Source organism: Diceros bicornis, chromosome 37 (genome assembly GCF_020826845.1).
Source record: "Diceros bicornis minor isolate mBicDic1 chromosome 37, mDicBic1.mat.cur, whole genome shotgun sequence".
Taxonomy (NCBI): domain Eukaryota; kingdom Metazoa; phylum Chordata; class Mammalia; order Perissodactyla; family Rhinocerotidae; genus Diceros; species Diceros bicornis.
In genome coordinates, this window is record NC_080776.1 from 18,912,608 (window position 1) to 18,940,063 (window position 27,456).

Genomic DNA, 27,456 nt, shown 5'->3' on the forward strand with positions numbered 1-27,456 from the left:
TATTTTTAAAATGATTTTTATCATTTTAAATTTGTTAGGGTGTGTTTTATAGCCCAGAATGTGTATATTTTGGTCAATATTCCATGTGAGCCTGAGAGGTATGTTATTTTGTTGTTGTTGAATGGAATATTCTATAAATGTCAATTAGAGTAAATTGATTGATGGTGCTCTTCAGGTCAAATACGTTCTGGCTGACTTTCTGCCTGTTCAATCTGTCAATTACTAAGAGTATTGAAGTTTCTAACAATAGTAGTAGATCTATTTCTCCCTGTAGTTCTATTGATTTTTGTCTCATGTACTTTGATGCTACTTTATTAGTTGCACAGGCATTAAGGATTGCCTTATCTTCTTGGAGAATCGACCTCTTTATCATTATATAAGAATATATATTTATATATTCTTTGTCTCTGACAATTATCCTTGTTCTGAAGTCTGCTCTGTCTGAAATTAATATAGCTTCTATAGCTTTCCTTTGATTAATGTTGGCATTCCTCCATCCCTCCACTTTTAACTTACCTGTGGTTTTATATTTAAAGTGGCTTTGTTATAGACAACATATAGTTGAGTGTTTTTTTTATTCTGTCAATCTCTGTCTTTTAATCAAAGTATTTAGACCATTCAAATTTAAAGTGATAATTCATGTAGTTGGATTAATATCTACCATGTTTGTAACTGTTTTCTATTCATTTTACATGTCTTTGTTTCTATTTTTTCCCTTCTTTTTCTGCCTTTTTCGGTTTTAATTGAGCATTTTATAATTCTATTTTCTTGTCTCTCTTAGCATATCAATTATACTTCTTTTAAAACATTTTTATTGGTTCCCCTAGAGTTTGCAATATATATTTACAACTAGACATATCCACTTTAAATTACAGTATACTGTTTTGTGATTAGTGCATGCATCTTAGAGTGTCACAAATTCCTCCCCTCTGTCCTTTTTAACACTGCTGTCAGCCATTTTGCTTATCCATATGCTATAATCACATAGTTGCTATTACTACTTTGAACAAACAGCTATCTCTTAGATCAATTTAGGATAGAAAATTCTTTTTAAAAATTAGTGTACCAACATTTATTCCTTCTCAGATGCTCTTCCTTTCTTTATGTAGATCTGAGTTTTTGACCCATACAATTTTCCTTCTGCCTGAAGAATTTCTTTTAACATTTCTTTCAGGGTAAGTCTTCTGGCAATGAATTACTTCATTTTTGTTTGTTTGAGAAAATCTTTATTTCTCCTTCACTTTGAAGGTTAATTTCAAAGGCTATGAAAGTCTAGATTGGCATGTTTTTCCAATCACTTTAAATATTTCTATCCACTTTCTTTACTTGCATGGTTTCTGATGAGAAATCTGATGTAATTTTTATCCTTGTTCTTCCATAGATAAGGTCTCCGCCCCCACCCCTGGCTTCTGTTAATGTTTTCTGTTTGTCTTTGGTTTTCTGCGGTTCGAATATGAAATGACTTGGTGTAGATTACCTGGTATTTATCCAGTTTGGCATTTGCTGAGGTTCCTGAATCTGTGATTTGTTGTCTGTTATTAATTTTGGAAAATTTTTGGCCATTACTACTTCAAATATTTCCTCTGTTCTCTTTTGTCTTTCTTCTACTTCTGGTATTCCACTTACACATCTATTTCACTTCTTGAGATTGTTCCAGCATTCTTGGATATGGTGTTGTATTGTGTTTTTTTTCTCATTATAATTTTTCTCTTTGCATTTTAATTTGAGAAGTTTTATTGACATATTTTCAACTCACTGAGTCTTTCCTTGGCCATGTCCAATCTACTGATGAGCCCATCAAAGGCATTCTTCACTTCTGTTGTAGTGTTTTTGATTTCTAGCATTTCCTTTTTCATTTATTTCTTTGGGTTTCCATCTTTTTGCTTACTTAGCCATCTGTTCTTGCATGTTGTCTGCTTTTTCCATTAGAGCCCTTAACATATTAATTAGTCATAGTTATTTTAAATTCCTGTCTGATAATTCAAAAACTTGTCATATCTGAGTCTGGTTTTGATGATTGCTTTGTCTCTTCAGACTGTGTTTTTTCTTGTCTTTTGACATGCCTTGTAATTTTTTTGAAAACCACATGTAATGTATCAGGTAATGGGAACTGATGCATATAAGTGTTTAATCTTAAGTTTTATGTTAATCTGGCCAGGGGATGGGCCATGTTTAATGTTTGGTCTAGCTGTAGGTGGCAGAGGCTTCAAATTACTCTGGTGTTCTTGTTTTTATCTTCCGTATCTTCTTTGGATTTCCCTAATATCTCCTTAAATCGAGTCTTGTGGCTCTTTCAGCTGTGATCCACAGTTATTATAGTGGAGCCCTGTTGGTGTAGTGGTAAGGTGTTGGGGAGGGAAAGCATTCTTTAATCTTATGATTAAATCTCAATCTTGTAGTGGAACTGTGTCCCTGGATGGTGTCTTAGCTATTTCCCCTTTCCCCTCCATTTTGATGAGACAGGAAGCCTAGAAGGGGCTAGGTTTTGGTAATTGTCCTTCCTGTAGGTCAGATAAGGCTTGGGTAAAGTGTTTTCCTCTGGAGGGCACGCTTTTGTTGTGGAGAATGCTCTGGGCTGTTTCAAAAGTTTTCTTTTCTCTTCCCCCTCTGCCAGAAGCCCAAGAGGATTTTTCTTGGCTCTTCAACATGAGTACCTGGTGGGGTTTCTGGAGGTAAAACCCATAAAACATTGAGGGCCATCCTAAGACTGTGGTCCCCAGGAGTTTCTCACTCTCATGCTAGTCCACACTCAGCCTCCAGCAATTCATTAAACATACTATTTAAGTGTTCCTACTGGTCTGTGGCTCTAGTGGCTTCTGCTCTAGGTAGCTGATCTCATCTGTGATTCTCTAGATTTGTCTATCTATCCAAATTTTGGGGTGGCAGTTTGCCTTGTGACCTCAATTCTCTGATAGGTACGCAAAAAGTCATTGATTTTCAGTTTGTTCAGCTTTTTTTTTTGTAAGCATGGGAGTAATGATTTCTACGGTTTTTGCATATCAGTGCTAAAACCAGAAGTCTAGTGAACTTTTAAAATCTCTATGAGTTTAGATTTTTTTCTTAAACTTTCTTTTTGTTTTAAAATTTTGGTTTTATTGTAATATTATCTTATAGCCAGAACATGCAACCTGTTCAATTTCTCCTTTTTATTATTTATTTAGATTAGTTTAGGGCCAAACTTGGTATGTTCTTGTGTATTTAAGACCAAGAGTTGTTAATACATTTTGCTAATTTTTAAAACTTATAACCCACATATCTTTGTTTTTTTAATATATACTTAAGGAGTTAGAAATTGAAAGTGAAATGTTTTTTAATGACCCTGAAAGATTTGTCTATTAATAGTCTTAACTTTTACTTTTTACATACAGATGCTGTGAATTTTGCTTTTTATCTTGTTTGCATTTGTCTAATGTAACTTGCCCATTTTTTGACTTTTAACATTTTTAATGTCACTTTTTTTTTGTTGTGTCTTTTGTAGTTAGATTCTATTTTGACCATTTGTACTTTAAGATGGTAATTTAATCTGTTTTAAATGACATATATCTTCTTGCTTATAAATTTTTTGGCACTTCTTGTATCTTATACCTCTTCGTTTTCTCTGTTTAAGAAAAATGTATACTTTTATCCTTTTATGTGATTTATAGTATCATTTTGACTCTGCTTTTTACCCTTAGGTTTTCTAATGAATTCTCTAATATATATTTCTCTAAGTGATATCATCAAATGTGAAAGCCTGTCATTTGAGTTTATCATCTTTGAAATAAATCATTTAACTCAGTTTTTTTCTTGCCCCATTCAATTTGTTAAAAATTTTAATATAATCTGAAGTTGTAGATTAAAATTATTATAATTTTACTATTACATAAAGTATTATTCTTTCTTTCTAGAACAGTGCTTCTCAAATATTTTGGTTTCAGGATCCATCTATATTCTTAAATATTGAGAACCCCAAAGAGCTAGCTTTTGTTCACATGGGTTATATCTATTGATATTTGCCATATTAGAAATTAAAGTTTGAACACTTAAAATATTTATGTATTCATTTAAAAATAATAATAATGAACTCATTATCTGTTAACATAAATGACATTTTATGAGAAACAACTGCTTTTCAAAATAAAATAAATTAGTAAGATTAGCAATGCTTTACATTTTTGCAAATTTCTTTTAATAGATGGTTCAGTAGAAGACGACTGGGTTCTCCTATCTGCTTCTGCATTCAATCCGTTGTGATACCATAGGCCATGTATTCTCTGGAAAATTCCACCATACACTTGTGAGGGGATAAGAGAGAAAAAGAGTAAATAACATCATAGTATCAGGGCCGGCCCCGTGGCTTAGTGGTTAAGTGAGTGTGCTCCACTGCTGGCGACCCGGGTTCGGATCCCGGGCTCGCACCGACGCGCTGCTTCTCTGGCCATGCTGGGGCTGCGTCCCACATACAGCAACTAGAAGGATGTGCAGCTATGACACACAACTATCTACTGGGGCTTTGGGGGGAAAAATAAATAAATAAAATCTTAAAAAAAAATAACATCATAGTATCATTATGAAAACAGCTTTGACTTTGGTGGCAGCTGAAAGGGTCTTGTACAGTCCCAAGTGTCCCTGGCCCACACTTTGAGAATCACTATTTTAAAGTAATTTTTGAGATGTGCTTTTGTTTTCAAATAAAATTCACGGTTTCTGGACATCAATATTTTAACTGGTTTTAGTGATGCCTTCCACTGCTTTTATAACAGAACTTTGCTGGTATTGATTTCTTGATTCTCTTATTGTAGTACATCATCAAATAATTTGTCCCAGAGAGTATGTCAGTAAGAATGGGATAGATTATCCTGTTGGAACAAATGATTCCAAAATCTCAGTGCGTCACTGGCCTCTGCTTTAGGGAACCTTCACCCTGGACTCTGTCTCTGGCTGATGAGCAGTTGCCATCTGAAATGACAGCCTCCGTAGCACAGGAACAGTGAGCATGGCTAACCATGTGTTGGCTCTGAATTCTGCTAAAGCGATACCCATGCAACCAAGGAGGCAGAAGTAAAGAACATTGAACGTTGAAAATGGTGTGGCCAACACAGAGGCTGCATGAATGGAATATATTTTCTGAGCCCTTGCACAACCAGTTTGCCTTCGCACATGAATAATTGAACAGAGTGTACATTTTTTGTCATTTCCTTCTACCTCTGAGTCTATAGACTTGCATAACTATTTTAGACATTTAGGATTTCAAATTTACTTTTCATTTTTTTCCTTTAGCATTTTTTTCAGCTATGTTCTGGGCAAATTTTTTTCCCTTTATTTTACAACCATTTTAGTTAACCTTTTAAAAAAATTTTCAGCAATCTTTTTTAATTCCCAGCCTCACTGTCTTATTTTCTGGTCTTTTCTTCATGGCATCCTGGGCACAGTATATTCTCCTATCTGTATGACAATATTTGTCTTTTAGAAACGCTCTTCTGTAATATTTCTATTTCTGCTGGAGTCATTTTTGCTCTCTGCTCATCTTGGTTTCACTCCTTCATGTTGTAGGTTTCCTCAAATGTCTGTGGCCTGTTATTGTTTGTTCATACTTAAGGGCAAGGCACTGAAAAGCTAGCTTGGAACTCCATTTAATGAGATGAGCTGTGGGCTTTACTGGGAGAATCCCAAATCCCTGAAAGTGAAAATCTTTTTTCTGAGTCATACATTTTTCTTAAGAAGAAACCTCTAGTCTCCTGCCTAGAGGCAGGCGATCTGTGTGGTGGGGTCACAGACGAGTTGGGGAACAGATTGTTTTGTATTTTGCCTTTCAAACAAGACTTCTGTTTTCATCCTTGTGTCTCCCTCCCAAACTCCACTACCTCTCCAGGGGCCTGCAAGACACACTGGACCCTTCTCGGACCTCTGGGAACATCCTCCACCAGCAATAGTAGTCAGCACTCTGACCACTTCTTCTCTTTCAGACTTTTGTAAAATTTCTCATCTAATCCACTTCTCTTTCTCATTGTGACTTTAATTCCTTTACTATCATTTTAGAGGACTCTCTGGTGGGAGAGGAGAAAAACATTTGTCTTTAATTAGCTATCTTTAACCAGAAGTCTTTTTCTTCTTTTAAGGAATTCAATGAACAAATGGGTTTTATTCTATCCCAATGCATATTTAGAGAATGGGAAGTCCCAATGACCCTCTTATGGTGGGATAAAAAAAACCCTACAATTCTTTACACCTTTTAGAAATACAGAGAAGTTTATCAAGACATTATCAGTAAGGGGAACAATTTATCAAGTAAGAATCAGAAATACAAAGCTTTTTGAGTTTAAAAGTTATTTTTCCCAGGCATGGCCATAATGTTTGAAATCCAAGGGTCTTACAGATGTCCATGTATACAACACTTCCACAGGCAGGTTAGATACAGAACAACCTGTCCTAGTTTTGAATATTCATGCAAGTCTCTATATTGCAAGAAAAAGACGTATTCTTGTGACTATTGTTAACTGTAAACCTTATCAGAGGAGAGTCTTTGAGCTAATTTTATGATGTGGAATGCCATTCCTGCCTCTGCAGTTACAGATGGGAGAGGTCTATCTCCTTTACATTTTCTCAAGATTTCTTCTAGTTGTTATTAACTAAGAAGACTTGCAGTTCAGTGGTAGCTTCTGTAATATTATCTCAGTTGACTTTTTATTTCTTTGTCTGTAAACTTTTTTTAAAAATCTGTTTTAGTCAGGGTTCTCCAGAGAAACAGAAACTATAGGATGTGTGTGTGTGTGTAAATAAGAGAGAGAGAGATTATAAGGAATTGGCTCATGTGATTGTGGAGTCTGGCAAGTCCAAAACATGCAGTGTGGGCCAGCAGGCTGGAGACCCAGCAGAGACAATGGTACAGTTCCAGTCTAAAAGCAGTCTGCTAGAGAATTCCTTTTTACTTGAGGAGGCTGGTCTTTTTCTTCTATTGATGCTTTCAGCTGATTGGAGGAGGCCCATCCCCATTATGGAGGGCAAATTGCTTACTCAAACCTTACCAATTTAAATGGTAATCTCATCCCAAAACACCTTCCAAGTTGACACATAAAATTAACCTTCACAGTATCATATCAGTTCCTATGAAGATTTTAGGATTTTTCAATTCAATATTTTCCCTAGAGGGTTCAGATGAAAGTCTTTTTATAGTAGTTTTGATTAGCACAGAGTGAACTCTTTCTCTTCTATGTACAAGTCTTTCTTACGCTCAGTGTTTTCTTCTTTTGCACCCTTGATTATTCTCTAAGTAAATAAATTGTATTTACTCTGGTCCTTCCACAAGAACACCATTTTACACATGTTGGCTCTCCATTGACTATCTTTCATGTCTAAAATCTTACAGCCACCTCAAGCCTCTTGGAAACTCCATGTCTATTTTCATAATGTGTTTTGTTTCTCAGGATGTTCCCAGGGGATCAGAACCCAGAGGACCCGAACTCAGAGGAGCAGTTTTTCTATGATCTCATTTTCAGGCTCTTCAAAGAGAATAAGGTGGAGATTGCAAGTGCAATAACAAAACCATTTCCTCTCCTTATGGGCCTCCGGGACCGTGGCTTCATCCCTGAGCAGATGTATGAAGTAAGTGAGGGGAATATCCCCATGAAAACCATCCCCACACTATGTTATGCCAAACTCAGGATGCCACAAACAGGCTAAAGGGCTTCTATGAGGGGGGACCTTCACCATCCTATGAGTTAGGGGTTGACAGGAGAAATGGCATCACAGAAGACATTCCTTCTTCTGTGGTAAATGTTGGTAGAGAGGCATGGTGATGGAGATGTGGCGGGATTGGACATGGGAACACTACACAGGTACAGAGCATCTTAGGTACATTTATACACTATAATAACAATAACTAAAATTAAAGTAAATAAGTGAGTGGGGCTACGTTTCACTACAAAGCCCTGTTATTTTACATACTTGAACCTGAAATTATTGAAACTCACGGAGAGGTTGTGTCACGTTAGGGTAACATTGGAAGCAGATGCTTGCTGCTCTCTCTCCAAATCATTTCTTGTTCTTGAGATATTTCTGGAGCTTTGGAATGCAGGTAAAGTTTAGTGGTAGGTCTTCCTGGGGATACTGAGGACAAGCCTTTTCTTTGTTTTTGTGAATTTTCTTTGCCCTTTGGCCAGGTCCACAGCAGGGGAGGGTGGTCGCCTGGTTTCCTGGACCCCTTCAGGTGGGAGGCCTGAAGGTGGTTATTGTCTAGTCAACAAAATGGCCTCTCATTACCTGTCAGGACCACTCCTAAAGTGTCCTGTCTGGGCTCTTAAAGCCCCCACACAACATTCAACTCTGAACCCACTTTTTTCTTCAAAGTTGCTCTCTCAAGTGTACATCAATGTCAGAGAATCAGGTTCACAAAATAAGAGTCTATTTTTATGATGGAGGCTATTTAAGAAGTAATTGAAATGTATGTAGCATTCTAACATTTCAGAAAAGAACAAATGGTCTATCTACAATCCGAGTCTTCTATAACCTGTAAATCCATAGCTACCTAATTCTCTATTCAATATTTTAAAGCATTTTCAATAAGCCTGTAGAAATCTGGTCCCAGTGGAGAGAGTGGTGTATGATGTTCTCAGTGAACTGGAGAAGACATTTGACAAGAGTGTTCTGGATGCACTGTTCAGCAAGGTTAACCTGAGGGCCTATCCTGATTTACTTGAGATTTGCAGAAGCTTCCAAAATGGTAATTATAGCTTTCAACAACTTTTGGGGATTCAAGTCCATTTCAATCACTGATTTATTCATTCCCTCTTCATTCATATTTGATGATTATTTTCTTGAGTGACTACTTGGTGGCAGGCACAGAGAGAATACAATGGTGAAGAAAACACACATGACCTGTGTCCCCATGGAGCTTACACATAGTGGTGGGATGGACGTTAACCACATAATCCCACGAATGATTGCTCAGCCAGGACTTGAATTTGGTGCTGTGAAACATAGGATTTGAGTCTCTACTTTTTTGGAGGAAGGCATGAATTTTGTCCCTTTTGTAGGAAAGGAGGAAGCCCTCTCAGATACTTGCAGACATGCTCAAAGATGAAAAGATTTTCTTTGTATTAGGAAATTTGTCATTCAGTGCAGTCCTGTGCCAAATTACTTCTCCAAACAAAGAATGGAGAGGTCACAAGAGAAGCCCAGCACATACTTGTGCAATGGGGGATGGGGCAACATGTGAAAGCCACAAAGTGTGAACGGAATGGTGGAACTGCCGAATGATGTGGCTGAAAGACAGTGTGGGATGGAGTGTTTGGAAGCTAATTCTGGAGAGGGAATTTGGAGGGGATTTTGAGGGTCTAATGCTCTGTGCCAAGGAATTTAAAGTTTATTATTTGGGAAATAAAGAAGCAATCAATGATTTTTAAGCAGAGAAAAAGTAAAAGAAGTCAGTATAAGAATGGGATATATTGATTTGTGAAAACCATACCTTGATTAAAATAAGGGTTATCTCATTTCCACACTGTGATATATCCAAGTCAGAGAAAGGAAAAAATGAAGTCAAATACCTAGCCACAAATTTCAAGTCAATATTATATTTGTAACCAGGATGTCCCCATGCCGTGGTTATGAAGGGAATGGCAGTTACCTTTACTTCCCACATCTCAGGGGCTCTGATCCTCTCCATGGATTGTGGGAATCCCCCTCCCCAGGCCTCAGCACCCCCATCACATGTGTTAGTTTCCAGGGCTCCCCAAGCTGGGGTGACCCACACCTGAGTCTTGCCACTGCCCAGGAGCTGCACTGCCCACCGTCCGGCCCAGCGCAGCTGCCCACCTGCCCCCGGAGGAGGTCGCTGCTGGTGCCTTCTGAACTCTGCTGTCTACAGGAACTGAGAGTCAGAGGTCCACAGCCAAGAAGCTGATAGGAGGGTGGCCCAACGCTTCACTGAGATGCCTGTGCTCAGGGGGCCCCCCTTATGTTCTCTAGATCTGACCCACACAGCATCTACTCCCCCATATCTTCCTGCAGACTTTGCCTGGGCATGAAGTCAACTTGTCTTGGGGATGGGAAAAGCATCTGTTGTTCCCATAGATCCTCTCTACCTTCACTCCTTCCCTACAGCTGTGAGCCCTCACTGGGTATTGCCCTCAGGAGCTGTGCCACCATCATCCGTCCTTCTTTGCTGGCATCCTTCTACATTTCTTGGGTGTTTTTTTCTCATGTCTTATGAGATTTGCTTTTCCATCTATGTTTGTTGAGTCACTTTGAAATGCAGCTCTGAAGCCGGGGTGCTCTGGGCTGGTTTCTTGCGCTTTTCTTGTTACCGCCTCCCTGGGTCACTGTTACAACTATGAGATTCACTTCCTGTTTATGCCTTTCAGAGTGTCTTTTCTTTGTTTCTCTCACCACCCACCAGCCCCAGGAAGTACTATTTCCTCTTTACTTGTCTGTCTCTGTAACAAGATCATCTTCCCTGACCCAATTAAACCAAAGATCCCCTTCTTTTTTTCTTTCTTTCTTCCTTTCTTTTTTTCTTTCTTGTTCTTTCCTTCTTTCTTTCTCTCTCTCTCCCTCCCTCTCTCCCTTCCTTCCTCCCTTCCTTTGTTTCCTCTCTCTCTCTCCCTCCCTCCCTTCCTTCCTTCCTTCTTTTTCTTTTAATATCTCCATCCTTAAAAGATGTTGAGGCTTTCATTTGTTTTAATGTAGGTCTATTTCTCTGTAACATTACCTTTCTCCTGAAGAAAGTCCTCTGCTTCTTCCCTGTTCCTGGTTGCATGTAGAATTTACAAACTACTTTCCACATATATTATTTATTTTAAATTGGCTTTCACTATTTTCTGATCAATTTGAAGGGGGTTAACCACTATTTACAATGTTTACCCTATCCATCCTTTTTTAAATCTTGAAAGGTGCGTCTCTATGTGGAACAGCTATAGGGTTCCAGGAGCAACATCAAGTCACAGGCCATGCAACACCCACTGAAGCCCAGGGTTATCTGAGGGATGGAAGATTCCCCCTGAACTACTGGAGTCAAAGATGTGCCTGGATGTGTAATTATTAGATGCAGCTCTTGGTCACTGCCTGAGATCTCTAATTGCATTTTCCTTCCTCTTCTCAGTGATTCAAGACAACTTTCAATATCAAATCACTGATGAGGAAGAGACAAAGGAGATGCTCACCTTCCAATTAAACCATGAACAAGGTAATTATGACTTGATAGAAACTTATTTTCTCATCCACTAAGAGGAAAGGAGATCAGAGATCAAGAGACTGAGCTCCTGAGTGGAGAGTGTGCCCTGGGGAAAGGATGCAGAAGGAGACGAGGAAGCCAGAGCAGGCGCATGTTGTATCGGTTCCCAGTGAAGCAACCATGTTGAATCTAAGAATATTGCCAGGCAGATATGACAACTAAAAAGATGGAACATGAACCCAACATGGAAGATCTCAGTGCTACCACGAGCCAGAATTAAGGGGAAGAACAGACTGCAGTAGTTGTGACTTAGGCATTCAGTGGATCTGGGAAGGAGTAAGGGTTTGGTCCTATATGACAAGTCCAAAGAGGGAGACTTTGGTTTGTCAAAAGAAGGAACGGATGTAAATATTACTCACAATAAAATAGAAGAAGAGAGTGAGTAATTGTGTGTAGAAGAGAATGTGGAAGGAGTGGTGCTGTGTAGAAAAGAAAGAGAGAAAAAAGGAAAGGAACTAAGAGACGGGAGAAGAGAATCAAGGGCAATAATAATACAACAATGACGTAGTAACAACACCTACTTTCATGGGCCACCAGGCATAACATCAGCACTTCATGTGGATCCACGCATTTAATGCTCACATATGAGCTATGTCCTTTTAGTGGTAACTGATAACCACTATTTCTAGCTTTTCAGTCATCTTTTCATTCATATTATTACCAATAATTAATTATTACATTATAACATGTAAGACATTAATACTGAAAATTATGAATTCTTGCTAAGTTACTATAACCCAGATATCCCTTTACAAGTAGCATCTTACTTAATCTTCTTAACAATTCTATCATAAGGGTTTTGTTATTCCCATTTTTCAGGAGAAGAAACTGAGGCTTGAGGATAGTTAGTGATTTGTGAAAGGTCACACAACTAGAAATTAGCCTGTCTGGAACTCAAACTCTCTCCTCATCAGTGAAGAGCAAAGATTCTGAGGCCTCATTGCTTCAGATCTTGACTCTATGACTTGCTTACTTGGGCAAGTTACTTTACTTCTGTGTTTCAGTTTCCTCATCTACAAATCTATATCCATATCTATATCTAAAATAAGGTTGTGGGAATTACATGATTTAATTTATGTGAAGCACTTACAGTAATTCATGACAGAAAGTAATTGCTGTTTACTGTTATTATTATAATGTGTATCTCACTCCACCAACACACATTTAGTCAATACTCTAAATTTTGAGATTTTTCTCCTCAGACACCCACTGAAAAGAAAATTATTTCCTAGATTAGAGTAGCAGTGAGCAAAACAGTCTTTAAGCTCAAGAAAAGTTCTCCATCCTTAAGCCAAATGGTTTATAATAAATTTATTTACTTTAAATGTTGACATTTTTTCCTTGGAAATGACCAAAGTAAGAAAACTATAGGAATATAACAAGCCTTGTAGAATGCCGGCAATATGCATCCTTTAATTTGGATTTCTACCTCAGGTAGTCCATATTTTAAAAATATATTAATATATTTGAATAAAATTTGGATCTATTTAAATCTATTTGGAGCTAATTAATACATTTTTATAAAATGTCGATCTATATGAGTAATAATCATACTTATTCTTTTGAATAAAGACAAATTGCTAAAAGTATAAAATGTACCTTAAAAAGTACAAAGTATAGGGAGTCAAGAGGTACAAACTTATAGTTATAAAATAAATAAGTCATGGGCATGTAATGTACAGTGTAGTGACTATAGTTAATAACACTGTATTGCATATTTGAAGGTTGCTGAGAGAGTAAATCTTAACAGGCCTCATTACAAGAAAAAAATTTTTTAACTATATATGGTGACAGATATTAACCAGACTTGTGATCGTTTCACAATGTATACAAATATCGAATCATTATGTTGTACACCTGAAACTAATATAATGTTACATATCAATTATACCTTGATAAAAAAAGTACAAAGGATATGAAAAATATATTTGGAGATTCACCTACTACTGAGGGTAGTGAGAATGAGAATAGGGTGGTGGAAGGATAAGTAATAGTTATTAGTAAAGAGTAAAAGAGGGTCATCATGAAGGGAAGGGGAACAAATTCTTCAACATTTCTAATGTGATCTAGGTAACGCCCTACCTAGAGCTAGAACCCCAGAGCATCTCAGTGATGGACAGCAGATGAGTACAAGGGAAGCAGATTCATTTCGTGACCCACATGGTACAGTAAGAACCCAGAAAATGACAAATGAATGTGCCCAAGAATCTGAACAAGCAGGTAAGGTTGACTGACAGTCCAGCATTTTCCTGGATGAATATGAGTGACTGTAGCATATACAGAGAGAAGGTAAGGGCTGTGTCATGTGTCATAATTCAGAAAGGTGGCCCCAACGAGCCATGAATGGGGGCAGAAGAGTAGACCAGAGCTTGAGGCAAGGAGACATTTATTTACCAAAAAGAGTGTCTGGTTTCTCTGGCAAAGGGAAAAAGGAAAAAAACCACAAAGAGACAGAGAGGGTAGGACACTGGAAAGGCATAGGTATAGAAAGAGCTAGAAGGGAAAAACTAGACAGACAAAGGGGAAAGAGCTAGAAGCCTCCAAGGAAGAGAGAGGCAGAAACACAAGGTGCCAAGAATCACCAAGGAGAGAGATGCCCTCAGAATCAAGGATGCACAAATACTTCGTAGGACTAGAAGTAGAAATGTGAGAAAGGAGAAAGTAGAATGAGTTGTAGAAAGACCAAAAAATAGGCAGAGCAAACATGGAAAAAACAAACGTCCTCTCCTACTTCACACCATCCATAAAAAATAATTCAAGTTGGATCACAAAGCTAAACGTTATGGCTAAAACTATAAAGCTTCTAGAAGAAAACACAGGAATGTATATTTGCAAACTTAGTGTAGGCAAAAATTTGTTACATAGGACACAAAAAGCATGAATCATAAAAGAAAAACTTAGTAAACTGACTTTATCAAAATTTAAAACGTCTGCTTTAATCCAAAGACACCATTAAGAACAAGAAAAGGCAAGTTATAGACTGAGAGAAAATATTTGCAATACACATATCTGACAAGGGATTGTATCCAGACTGTACAATCTGGGTAGAATTCCTACAAATAGATAATAAAAAGACACACCACCAATTCAAAAAATGGACAAAAGACTTGAACAGACACTTGGCTGCAGAAGATATAAAATGGCTAATAAGAACATGAAGTGTACATTGTCATTAATCATCAGGGAAATGCAAACTAAAACCACAATGGGCTACCATTCATCCACTAGAATCGCTAAAATTAAAAACACTGACAATACCAAATGTTGGTAAGAATATGAAACAATTAGAACTCCCATATATATATTGTTGGTAGGAATATAAAGTGTTGTGACCTCTTTGGAAAACTGTTTGGTGGTCTCTCATAAAGTTAAATCTAACCTATGATTCAGCAGTTCCACTCCTAGGTATCTATTCATGAGAAATGAAAACATGTTAGCACAAAGATTTATACAAAAATGTTTATAGTAGCTTTACTCCTAACAGTTAAAATCTAGAACAAATCTAAATGCCCAGTAATAGGAGAGTAAATAAACAAACTATGATATATTTATAGACTGGGATACTATTAATCAAAATAAAGGAATGAACTACTGGTATATGTAATGACATGCATGAATCCCAAAAACACTATGTTGAGCAAAAGAAGCCAGTCAGAAGTGTACATGCTGTGTGATCCTATTTGTCTGAGCATCAGTACAGACAAGTACAGTACCAGAAAGAAAGGACTTATTAATAGTGACAGAAATCAAAACAGTGGTTGCTTATAGTGGGTAGAAACTGACTTGAAAGCAGCACAAGGGAACTTTCTGGCATGGTGGAAAAGTTCCAACTTTTAACTGTGATGTTAGTTACGTAGCTATTCTGCACTTAAGAGATGAGCAAGGCTCTGTTGGGCCTCAGGTGGGGTCCTTGGAACTTGAACATCAGAGTTCAGCTTGAGCACACAGAGCTCTCTTCTCTGGTCATTGTCTGACTTCTGTCATTTTCTTGTTGCTCCAGTGACCTGTGAATGCTTACCTCTCCAAATGAATAATGTTAGAGGGTTAGAAGATAGACTCAGCTTACTGCCATGTGATGGACAGGGTAACTATCATTTAATTGATTAATTCCATATTAAAGCTTTGTTTTCTTGTCTTCATGGAAACATGAAGGCCTATCCTAGGCCTCTGCTAGCCCCCACTTCTCCCTGTCCTTACCTGCCCACAGATGTGAGAAAGACAATGAGTAAAGGTGTCTGAGCTCCTGAGTGAGAGAGTATCCATCGATGGAGAATATAAAAGAGAAAATGGAAAAGATAGACAGGGGGTAACAGATGACAAATTACTTGAATGGATCCAGTTTTCCAAGAAGAACGTAAAATCCCACCTCTCAGGTTGGCATGGGGAATAATTTTCAATTAATTTCATAGAACAATTAAGAGGAACTTGGAAATAACATGTTATGTCAGGTTCACATGGGAGACCTTCATTATGGAGCTGTCCAGTTGGAGGTCCTGGGTACTGTAGACAACATCCAAGAGGAGAGTTTTGGAGATGATGAGAGAGGGGAACCTGGAGGATGAAATCATACAAGAGAGGCAAAATTTGAAATAGTATTGGCATTTGGGAGGGCAAGGTAAAGTGGGAGAAACAGAGATAGAAGGGCAGGAAGTGTAAAACACAGCAGAGAAGAGAGAAACTGAAAAACCTCTCAAGGATCAGAGACAAAAATTGAGAGAAAATATATGGAAAGAGAAAGATGGAGAGGAAAATAAATACTGAGAAATGGGCCAAGTCAGGGAGTGGTACAAAGACGACCATGAAGAGAAAGAGTTAAAGAAGAATGGATGGAAAATAGGTTAAGAGTGAAGAGGCTGAAAGGGAGGGAGGAACAGATTGGGACATTGAAGGTTCAAGGTGAGAGCACTGGGTAGAAGCAGCTTTTGGCACAAGCATTGATATTAGCTGTGAGTTTTCAGATTAAGCGTCCCTAATCATCCAAGTGGCACTTGCAAAATGTTCAGTTTGCAATAGGCTCTCCTTGAATTTTCCTATGATTCCCAAGAACAAATCTCGACCCTAGATTGTCTTCAGAGTCCATTTATCCATGGACCTGAAGACCACGGGTCTGATTTCTTGCACTCTTTCAAGAACCTTAAATTCGGCACTTATAGAACTGAAAGCAGCACCTTCATTGCTCGAGTGAGATCTAAATGCTCTTCAAGATTCTTTTCCTCCATGATGGATCACTATTGTCCCACGGTTTTTCAAGTTGGAAACCTAGGAGTCATCCATGACTCCTCTTGCCCTCAAATACATGCCAGTTACTCATGGAACGTAGTCATTTCTCCTTCAGCATATCTCCCACCTGTCCATCTGTCACATCTCCAAGGCCAAATCTCTAATCCAATTCTCTGTCACCATCATGGTTCTCAGAGCAACAGCCTTCTACTCATCTCCTCCCTCTAATCTTACTCCCTTCAACTACATTATTTGCACTTCAACTAGATGGGGTATCTGAAAATAAAAATAGAGTGTATTACTTTCCTGCTTAGCTTCTTAATACACTCAGGATTAAATAAATATTTCTTTTAGTGGCATCCAACATCACCCACAATGAACCACCTGTCTATTTCCCCAGCCTCATCACCTGTCTCCTACACTATTATTTCAAGATAGAGTAAACTTTCTTTCCCAATAATTTTAATTGTTAAATCTCTCTTTCATATCTGAGTCTTTTCATATTCTTTCTGCCTTATTCAGAACTGTCTTCTTGTTCCACTACCCTCCACTTACCATTCTCCAATCTGGTTAAATCCTGTTTAAAACATACTGTCTCAGGGAGGGCTTTCTTTAGAGAAAGCTAGAAAGGAACAATTGAGAGACAAAGGATAGGAAAGAAAGAGCAATATCAGAGAAAGCAAGAGAAAAAGTTGCAGAAACAGAGAAGAAAGAAACATACCAAGAGAGAAGCTCCAAGAGACACCAGCAGAAAGAAACAAGCAGAGACAGATCAAATGTACAGAATCAAATGGAAAGGGAAGAAGTAGAAAGAGAATGAGATGTAAGAAAAGGAAGATTTCCCCAAGGTGGATGAATTATTCTCAGCCTGTAAAGAAAGCTGTTGAAGCAAAATTAACCTTCAGATCAGGTTGTTTTGGGGAGTGGGGCATTCCAGTTTCTCAGGCTTTCTTCGTTTTCTTATTATTTTTTTGCCGTGATTCCTCCTTGGTCATAAATTGAGATGTCTGAGGGCTTTCATTCCTTTCTGCAGAGGACAGCAAGGCCTGTTGTGAAACTCATGATGGAGAAGAGCCTCAGGAAGCCTTGAGCTCCCCACCAAGACAGGGGCCAGGTAAGGATGGGAAGATCGCTAGCCCTGGGCTGTAGGGTGTCAGGCAGCTGAATTCAGAGCAGATGTTTCCTGATGCATTTTACTCTGAGCATCCTCCACAGTCAAAAGATCCAGTGTGTCCTGTTATCCATGAGTCACATAAATGTTCCTAAGTCCATATTCTAGTAGAAATATGCTAAATAAAGGTGATATCTTTCATACCTATTAATCATAAAGTCTTGAATTGATACCTACCCACCCTTTATCTTCTTTAGAGAATGAAAACTAAATTTTATTCTGTTTTATAAATAATGTTATTATTTTGTGCCTAACTTTATGAACCCCCAAAAGAAACATGGTCCTGTAGATCAACTGCTCTGAAATCTAAATTATAATTTTGTCAAGTATTTTTCATTATGTTACTGTTATTTTTCAAAGAAACTTCAAGGAAAAGAATTTTGGTAAATAAGATGTCATTTTATCTCTACAAACTTATGAATTCAGGTGGACAGACTGTTGCTTTTTCCTATTTTATAAAGAAATAGAAGCACTGGGATGTATAAGGCTCTTTTACTAGGTCAAATTAGTCAAGCAAGTGGATGGACCAGCATTCTCAATGACTCACTGTGATGATGGTCACGTGGGGCTGGCAGAGGGTCAGGGCCAGGGACACCTGGGCAGAGTTCACAAGGAGACCCCAGGAGGTCTACACCCAGGGGAATGGATCAGGGCTTGATGTAAGGAGACTCGCATCCAGAAAATATATTTTGATGGTGGGAGCAAGAGAAAGCATAAAGAGATGGTAGGATTGGGACTTTCCATGTGGGATGCAAGAGATCTAGAAAAGAGCTAGACAGAAAAATTGAGCCACAAGTAGGAAAAGTGATAAAGAGCACTGAAGACCAATGAAGAAGAAAAAGACCAAGGGGAAAGCCAGAGATCAAGGAGATGTACGATCTTTCATGGTGTAGAAGCAACAGTGTGTGGTGACAGAAAAATGAGAAGGAGAAAGGAGGTGACTGAGGAATAACAAGAAGGAAAAGAGGCAAAGCATGTCTCTGGTGGGTCTTAGATGAAGTCCTTGGAGGACTTGTATCTTTTTCCCAACGAGAAGCTTACCTGAGTGCTGAACACCAGAATTCAGCACGAGCACCCTGAGGTTTGTTTTCTTATCACAATGTCTGGTTGGTCATTTCCACGTTTCTCTTCAGAAACCTAGGAGTCATCAGTGACTCATCCCCTGCCCTCAACTCGCACACTCCATCAGTCATGCAGTTTAGTCAACTACTAAAGCTCTCCAAAGGACTAATGGAGTTGGTGCTGAAGAGATACCCAAACTGCTACCAGGTCATGGGGAAGATAATTATGATTTAAATGATGAATTACCTCATTTAATTTGTTTGCCTGTCTGTATGCAAGAGAGACTTCCCTTCCTTGCCCCCAACACCAGCACACACTTTTTATGAGCCTCTGGGTGCTTTCCCCGAATGTGAGGGAGGCAAGGTGGGAAAATGAGGCTAAGCACCTTAATGGAGGGGCTCCTGTGTGGAGAATTTAAGGGCACAGAATAATAAAAACATAGATTGGGGTACCAAATGGAGTTGCCTAAGTGGGCCTAATTTTATCTAAATGTGTATGGAATCTACATACTACCAAGTTCAGGTTTGGGAAGAGAGAGATAATTTTAAACTTCCTTCCCAGGGGTTACATAGGAATAATGAAATATTATGTATGGGAAAGACAAACAGGAATAAATAGGGAGGTAATGGAGCAAAGAGGTAAAGAACATCATGGAGGAAGAAGACAGAAGTGCAAAGAGATGGCAGACGTCAGGGAGAGACTGTCACAAAGAGATTCACGAATAGCTTCATGGTGCAGATGCAGTGATGTGTGGAAACAGGGTTAGAGGGAGAAAAAAAGAGAAGGAGAGAGAAGGAGAAGGGGAAAGGGGCCTAGCAAGGTACTAAATGGGGCAGAGCAAAGCTCAGTTGGTGCAAACCTACTTTTATTCCCAAGGAGCAGTTCTCCTGCACTCTGAACATCAGAGGTCTGATGCACTCTGAAAATTGACCACATCCAGGTAGAGACTAGGTCATTCTTAACCATCCATCATATTCCTATTTCTGTCTTCAGTGTCCTGTGAACTTGTAGATCTACAAATGGATGAAGGAGAAGAATCAGAAGAAATGCCCAGGTTACTACCTTATGATAAAGAAGGTAGTTAGGATTTAAATGATATATTATCCAATTAAAGCTTTATTTTCCTGTCAACGTAGAGAAACACCTATTCTTCCGTATCCTTTCCTATTGTCCCATCCACCTACCCATCCATCCATCTGTACACCCTTCCATCAGTCCATCCAACCACACTCACATACACACATAGATAGATTATGCCCAGCTTCTGGTTGCTTTTCTGAAGAGACAGAAGCAGTGAAGGAAGGATGAGCTCAGAGTGGTTGAGGTTTCCCTGGGTATAGGCAAAGAGAGGGAGAATAAAAAATATAGATGGAGTTATTAAATGAAGAGAGACTGGAGTGATTGCCAATTTCACCTAAATAAAATTGGAATCCAAACATTACCGGGTTGGAATGTATCAGGGAGAAGAGATAATTTTCAATCTGCTTTCCCCGAGGTTGTGCCAGGAACATGGGCATAATGAGTGTAAATGCAATATAGAAAACTCATGAGAAGGACTTTTGAAATGGACTTGACAAGGGGAAGGATCCCTGCTTGTTTGTCAATGGCAAAGAGGAGAACTTTGATTCTCTTGGGAGAAGGAATACGTGAGATGGACAAAATATACAGAAGGGCTGAAGTTTAAATATTTAGATTTAAATTTTAGGTTGAAAAGTTAGAAACAGAAAGTTAAGAAATAGAACAGATAGAAGCAAGGAAGTGGGCACCACAGAAATAAGGAGATAAGCTCAATAATCAAACAAGGTGCAGAATTAAAAAGGTAGAGAACACAATATTAAGAGAGAAACTCAGAGAGGGAAATGTTAAGGAACAGAAAGAGTTGGGGAAGGGCACAAAGTTATTTTTAGAGAAAAAAATAAAGGAGAATGGGTGAAAAGTCAGTAGAGCGGGATAAAGAAGTCAGTTTGGGCATTGCAGGAATTGAGAGAAGAGTCAGTGCACAGAAGCAACTTCTGGCACCAGGAGTGGAACGTGTTAGCAATGAGTTTTCAGATTATGGTGTCCCCAAATATACTCAGAGACAATGGGCCTCTCCTCAGCAATTCTTGTCTACTCCCATCTATAACTTAATGATCCCAAAGTTCCTATCTCCAGCCCACTTGTCTTCTAAGCTCATTCATCTAAGTGCCTGAATAGATTTGTGCAGGGATATGAAAGACATCTCCATTTGGATGTTTTTCAGGAGCCTCAATATAAGACATTTCCACAATTGCATATATCATCTTTTTTGGTTCCACATCTGCCTCCTTTCCTGGTGTTCCCTATCTCAGTATGGAACATTATTGTTCCATTCTTAAGCAGAAACCTAGGAGTCATCAGTGACTCATCCCCCACCCTCAATTCACATACCCCATCAGTCATCCAGTTTAGTCAACTACACCTTTAACTTGTCTCCCACCTGTCCACTCCTTTCCACACCCAACACAAAAACTCTAGTCATAGATCTCTTTTCTCTGGAATGAGAACCACAGCCTCTAGTTTCATATCTTCTCCCAATCATGCTCCCATCACATCCGTTCTCTCTAACTCAACTAGATGACTCTTTGGAAATGCAAGTTAACTTATCTTGTTTTTCTTCCTTAAATCAATAACTTTTTGTTGTCATAAGGATTAAATCCATTTTCCTTCCCATGGCTCCAGCCTCACGTCTGCCTCTCTTGCAATTACTTCAAAATTTGTACTAAACTTTGCAGTAATTTTAGTCTTCTGATTACTCTTTCTCATTTGAGCATTTGCACATGCTTAACCCTGTGCTTGGAATAGTTTTTTTGTCCACTCTGCTCTCCATTCTGCTCACTAATCTGCTGAAAGCATGTGGAAATTATGTACTATTCCAGATCCCTAATTCTAGAAAGCAACAGAATGAGAGATGGGGAGAGGACATAAAGCACAGCATCAAGGAAGCAGGAGGGAGAAAAGGGAGGTGGGAATAGACATGGGAAAAGAAACAAACCAAGAGATTTCAACAGCAAGATACAGAGGTAGAAACAGAAGAAGCAGAGACATGTGGAAAGGGTGAAAATGAGAAAGAGAACAAAGGGTGGGCAACAAGATGTGCAAGGTTTCTGACAGTCTCCATCAGATTATTGGATTGTCAAGACCTCCTTTCACCTTCACAAAACCTTAAGACAGAGGCATGCAAACTATTGTAACCTCTATTTTACGGGTGGGGAAATAAAGCACAGAAAGGCATGCAGGTTATCTTTGCAAAGGCAAAGTAGAAAATTAGCATGCCCTCAGTGTGTCACTGCAAGGCCAGCTGCCAGTCAGGGCAAGGTCATGTGGTCAGAATATGAAGAGGAAGCCAAACAAGTTCTGCAGGTTCCCAAGGAGTGCACTAGTACCCAATATAAGAATTTAAGACAGGAAAACAAACAATGTTAGTGGAGAGGGAAGAGAAACCGCTGAGAGACAGAGAGCATAGGAACGGACCCAACCACTTGGTCTAGGAGAGATCTAAAATAAGAGAGCTAGGAAGGATAATAGGAGAAAAGAGATACAGTATCACCGAAAAAACAAAATAAAAACCAAGACCTACAAACAAAAGACAGGAGAAGCCGGGAGAGAAGCCCACAGTCAAAGAGATGCACAGCTAGGAAACAGAAATGTGTGGAGGCAGAACGGTAGGAGGGACACTGAGAAGTAGAGAGAAGCAGAAGGAGGTCCAAGAAGGTGGCAAAAAAGCAGAACAAGACGGCGTGGCTCTCAGGGGCAGAGCTTGCAGCAGACATATCGCCTTCCCATCGTGGTTGGCACGAGCACGCTCAGGTCTGTTTCTGATCGTCCCCCATGGTCCATTATTTCCTTGTTTCTCTGCAGTGACCTCTGATCCCAAAGCTCCCCAAATGACTCATGAAGGAGAACCAGAGAAGGTGCTCAGCCTACTACCAGCTGAGGGAGAAGGCAATTATGATTTAAATTCCCAAATACCTCAATAAATCTTTGTTTTCTAATCAGCATTAGAAAAAATGAGGGGGAAAAAGTCTCCCTCTTCTCCCATCCTACCATTCTCTTCTTCATATTCACATATATACAAATGGAATTGTGTCCATTTTCTGTTTTGATTTTTCAAAACTGCAAGACAGCCAAAGGATAAGGGTGAGCTGATTTCCTGAGTGGAGAGGGCATCACTACATGGAGAAGGTAGGGAAACAGAATATACCAAAGGTAGGCTGGGGCACCAAAGCAGAGTACCTGGGTGATTTTATAAATGCACATAAAAATCAAAACATCAGCAGGTTATAGCAATTGACACAAGGAGATCATTTTCAGCCTACTTCTGGAAGTACCAGGAACATGGAAACAAGCTTTGCGAATTGATTGATAAACTTGCAATTTAGAAAGTTCACATGGGAGACTGTTAGGATAGAGCTGATAAGGGAAGGGTCTCTGGCGCATGTAGTCGATGTGAAAATGGAAGAACTTCTATTATTTTGGGAGAAGGGATCTGTGAGAATGAGGAAAATATATAAAATAATGGAAATTTTATAGGCATCCTGAAGAATAAGACCCAGAGAAGCAGAGATAGAAAAGCAGAAAGTGAGAGACAAAGTAGAAGGGGGTTAACCTCAATAAGGAATGAGATCCAGAGATAAAAATTAGAGAAATTATATAGACAAACAAATAAATACTAAAATAAAAATGTTGAAGGAAGCACAAAGGAAACTATGTAGAGAAAGACATATGAAAATAATTCAAAAATCAGTAAAGAGTGACAACTGCTGTATAGGAAAGAGAGGAGAGAAGTTGGGATCCCATAAGGTTGAATTATGAGTCATTAGACTGGAGCATCCTCCAGCCAAGTGGGTCTATCTCAGCAGTCAGTTTTCAGATTAAGTTCTCCCTGGTAGAGAAAGGTGTGCCTGTGACATACTCAGAGAGTAATACTCCTCTCCCTGGGCAGTCTCAGCTACTCTAAGGTAACAGAATGAGTCTCAAGTGCATGGCGGCTAGGCAGACCTGTTTTCCAAGGTCATCCAACTATGTACTGGAGACATCTATCCCAGGACCTTCTCCATTTGGATGTCATCAGGAACTGACCCTTCCGGAATTGAAACCAACATCTTCTTCCATGATACTAGAAACTCCTTCTCCAGAGTTTGCTCGCTCAGTCAAGGGAACATGAAATGTCCCATTTTCTCTTGCTCCCATCCTACTCATTTTCTTTCTAAGAATTGTCAGTACGATTGTCATTTGCAAGATATAAATCAGATTGTATTATTTTCCCACTTAAGCCTGGTGATCTTTGTTGCCTTAGAATTAAATCAGTTACTTTTCCTGTGGCTTTCTGTGCCTTCTATTCACCACAGGACCCCAGGCTATTGCTTCTGCCTCATCTCTATTGATAGTATGAATATTTTCAGTGATTGCCATGTTCAGATCTTTTTTAATATGTAGGCCATTGAATAACTTTTCCAACTTGTGTTTGGTGGTGTTGCCTTGGCCCACTCTGCTCCTTATCTCATTCCTTGATCAGGTTGAGTTATATTATTTCAGGGATGTCTCTCCTGACATCCAGTACTAGAGAGGGAGTGAGAAGGAAATAAGTGAGGTGGGGAAAACTGATAAAGATCAGTGTCATGGGTGCAAGAGAAAAACAGACAGGAAAAGAGGAGACAGAAACATGTCAAAACAAAGAGAAACATCTGGAGACACTGGCAGCAGGAAACAAGGGCAGAGACAGAAAAAATGTGCAGAGCCAACAGGGAAGGTGAAGAAGTAGAGAGAGAATTAGGTGTATGGGGAAGGAGGGAGATGGTGGATGGTTCTCAGCCTCTGGTGACAGTGATGGGAGTGAGTCAACCTATAGGCCAGGTGAACCCAAAGGGCGGACCAGGATGGTCTGGGACAGGGACAGTCCCACCTAGGAGATACTTGAGCTTCCCGCATCTTCACTACGAGTTTTCTTTCCATCATGTCCGCTTGGGTGTATACTGAGACCTCTGAGGGATTTCATTTATTTCTGCAGACGATGGCAATGCCTCCTGGGAGACCTGTGATGCAGAGGAGCCCGACGAAGCCTCAAGCTCCCCACCAAGATGTGGGCCAGGTAATGAATGGGGATATTTCCAGCGCTGGTCTGCAGGGTGTCAGGCAGCTGAATGCAGAGATGGACAGCATGACCCTTGCTGTTAGAGTAAATGTGTTTCCTCTTCATGTTGTAGTAGATAACTATCAAGGAAAGACAGCAACTTTGTCTTTCACAGTCTTTATGTCTATTTATACCAAAGGCTCAATATTGTGATTTTAACCCCTGCCCACCTCTTATTTTCTATAAAGAATAAAAGCTAAGTATTTATATAGTGTTTAGTAATAATATTATTGTATTGTCATAACGTTGGATAGGTTTCAAAACAAACATGGTTCTACTGGTCAGAAGAAAAGATCAATGACTCTGAAGCCCAAATTACAGTTTTTGTCACGTATTCGTCATCAGGTTATTGGATTATTTAGCTCTTCTTTTTTTGAAGTACTTTGGCAGGTGAGACTTCCTCATAAAACTTGAAGACTTAGCTAGGGAAAGTGTTGTTATCTTTCCTTGGAGAGGAGGAAATGGAAGTACAGGAAAATGGATACTTGTTTTCCCCTGAGATCAGAATAGGGGGAAGAGCGGAGACCTGTGTCCTGAGCCTCTCGTGGCGGGTTGCGGCTGTGTGAGGCTGGGAGGAGGTTGGCATGGTCGCGCAGTCGGAGCCCAAAGGGAGACCTGCCGGCTCCCAAGGGAAACGGAACAGAGCCTGATGCAGAGGCTTCCACTTCACAAATAAAAAACGTCATCAGAGAGGGGAAGCAGTCAAGAGAGACAGTGAGAGAAAGAACGGGTCATGCTATAAGGATGGGAGAGACCTAGAAGAACAGACCTAGAGAGAATAAGCAGAAGAGAAGAGATCAAGATCACCATTGATATTTGCAAGTCATATATCCTGTAAGGGGTTGATATCCACAATACATAAAAACTCATACAACTTAACCACAAAATACCGAACAACCTGATTAAAAATGAGCAGAGGAGCAGAACCGACATATTTCCAAAGAAGATATACAGATGGCCCAGAGGCACATGAAAAGATGTTCAACCTCACTAATTACTAGGGGAATGCAAATCAAAACCACAATGAGTTATTAACTCACATTCGTTAGAGTGGCCATTATTAAAAAGACAAGAAATAGCAAGTGTTGGAGAGGATGTGGATAAAAGGGAACCCTCATACACTGCTGGTGGGAGTGTAAATTGGTGCAGCCACTATGGAAAACAGTACAGAGATTCCTTAAAAAATTAAAAATATTGGGTATTTATCCAAAGAACATGAAAACACTAATTCAAAAATATATATGCACCCCTATGTTCACTGCAGCATTATTCACAATAGCCAAGGCTTGGAAACAACCTAAGTGCCCATTGACAGATGAATGGATAAAGAAGATGTGGTACATATACACAGTGGAATACTACTCAGCCATAAAAAGATGAAATCATGCCATTTGCAACAACATGGATAGACCTTGAGGGTATTATGCGAAGTGAAATAAGTCAGATGGAGAAAGCCAAATACCACATGATTTCACTCATATGTGGAAGATAAAAACAACAACAACAACAAACAAACACATAGATGCAGAGAACAAATTTGTGGTTACCAGAGGGGAATGGGGGTAGGGAGAGGGTAGAGGGAGAAAGGGGGACGTTTGTAAGGTGACAGTTGACAACTAGGCTTTTGGTGGTGAACACGATGGAGTCTATACAGAAGTTGAAATATAATAACGTACACCTGAAATTTATATAATGTTATCAACCAATGTGACCTCAATAAAAAGTAATAAATTTTAAAAAAGATGATCTTTGAGGAAAAAAATATAGAAAAGTAAAGGGATAGGAGAAGTCAAGGGGAGCAGAGCCCACAAAATCAAAGATGCCCAAATATTCTCCTAGTGCAGAGGCAGAAGTGTTTGGAGGCAGATCTATAGGTAGGAAACTGAGAAACAGAGAGCAGGAGAGCCAGGTGAACAAGATGGAAACAGGCAGAACAGGGTTCAGTCGGATCTCAGGTGCAGTCCTTAGAGCAGATGTCCATTTTCCCAAAGGCCAGCTCACCTGCGCTCTGAACATCCTGGGTCAGCTCATTTCCTTGTTTCTCTTCAGCATCCTGTGATTCTGAAGCTCCCCAAACGACCAGTGAAGAAGAACCAGAGGAGGTGCCTAGCCAACTACTATGTCATGGAGAAGGTAATGGTGATTTCAATTCCCATTTGACTAATTGAATGTTTGTTTTTCTGTCTACAGGGAGGAAAATCTCCCCTCCTCCCCTGCTCCCCTTCACATACCAGTACAGAAGAAATGTGTAGAGCCAAGTGGAAAGGATCAAGAATAGAGAGAGAGTGAGGTCTATGGGAAGGGAGTGAGATGGGTGGACTGTCCTCAGTCTCTGGTGACAGTGACAGGAGCCATGTTAACCTCCAGGTCAGGTGAACTCAAAGGCAGGAGGGTCTGAGGGCAGGGACATCCCCACCTAGGAGACACTTGAGCCGTCTTGGTCTTCCTGGTTGTCTCAGGGTGGGTTTTCCTGCTGTGGTTTCCATTGGTCATACGCTGGGTTCTCTAAGGGATTTCATTCTATTCAGCAGAAGGCAGCAGTGCCTGTATAGAAATGTGTGATGAAGAAGAGCCACAGGAAGCCTTGAGCTTACCACCAAAAAGTGGACCAGATAAGGGAGGTAAGGATTGTCTGGGCTGCAGGGT

General features: G+C 39.5%; 1 protein-coding gene across 1 annotated transcript in view; it reads left to right on the forward strand.

The window, feature by feature from the left end:
- LOC131399106 (nuclear body protein SP140-like) overlaps positions 1-27,456 on the forward strand; it is a 72,727-nt gene that overhangs the window by 6,813 nt on the left and 38,458 nt on the right. The window contains exons 4-13 of the mRNA XM_058533175.1: positions 7,404-7,581; positions 8,530-8,698; positions 11,075-11,158; positions 13,277-13,426; positions 15,207-15,290; positions 17,460-17,540; positions 19,653-19,736; positions 24,688-24,768; positions 26,860-26,943; positions 27,339-27,431. Of these exons, the coding sequence (XP_058389158.1) occupies positions 11,128-11,158; positions 13,277-13,426; positions 15,207-15,290; positions 17,460-17,540; positions 19,653-19,736; positions 24,688-24,768; positions 26,860-26,943; positions 27,339-27,431 (688 nt within the window). The 5' untranslated portion in view covers positions 7,404-7,581; positions 8,530-8,698; positions 11,075-11,127. The remainder of the gene's footprint in view (positions 1-7,403; positions 7,582-8,529; positions 8,699-11,074; positions 11,159-13,276; positions 13,427-15,206; positions 15,291-17,459; positions 17,541-19,652; positions 19,737-24,687; positions 24,769-26,859; positions 26,944-27,338; positions 27,432-27,456) is intronic.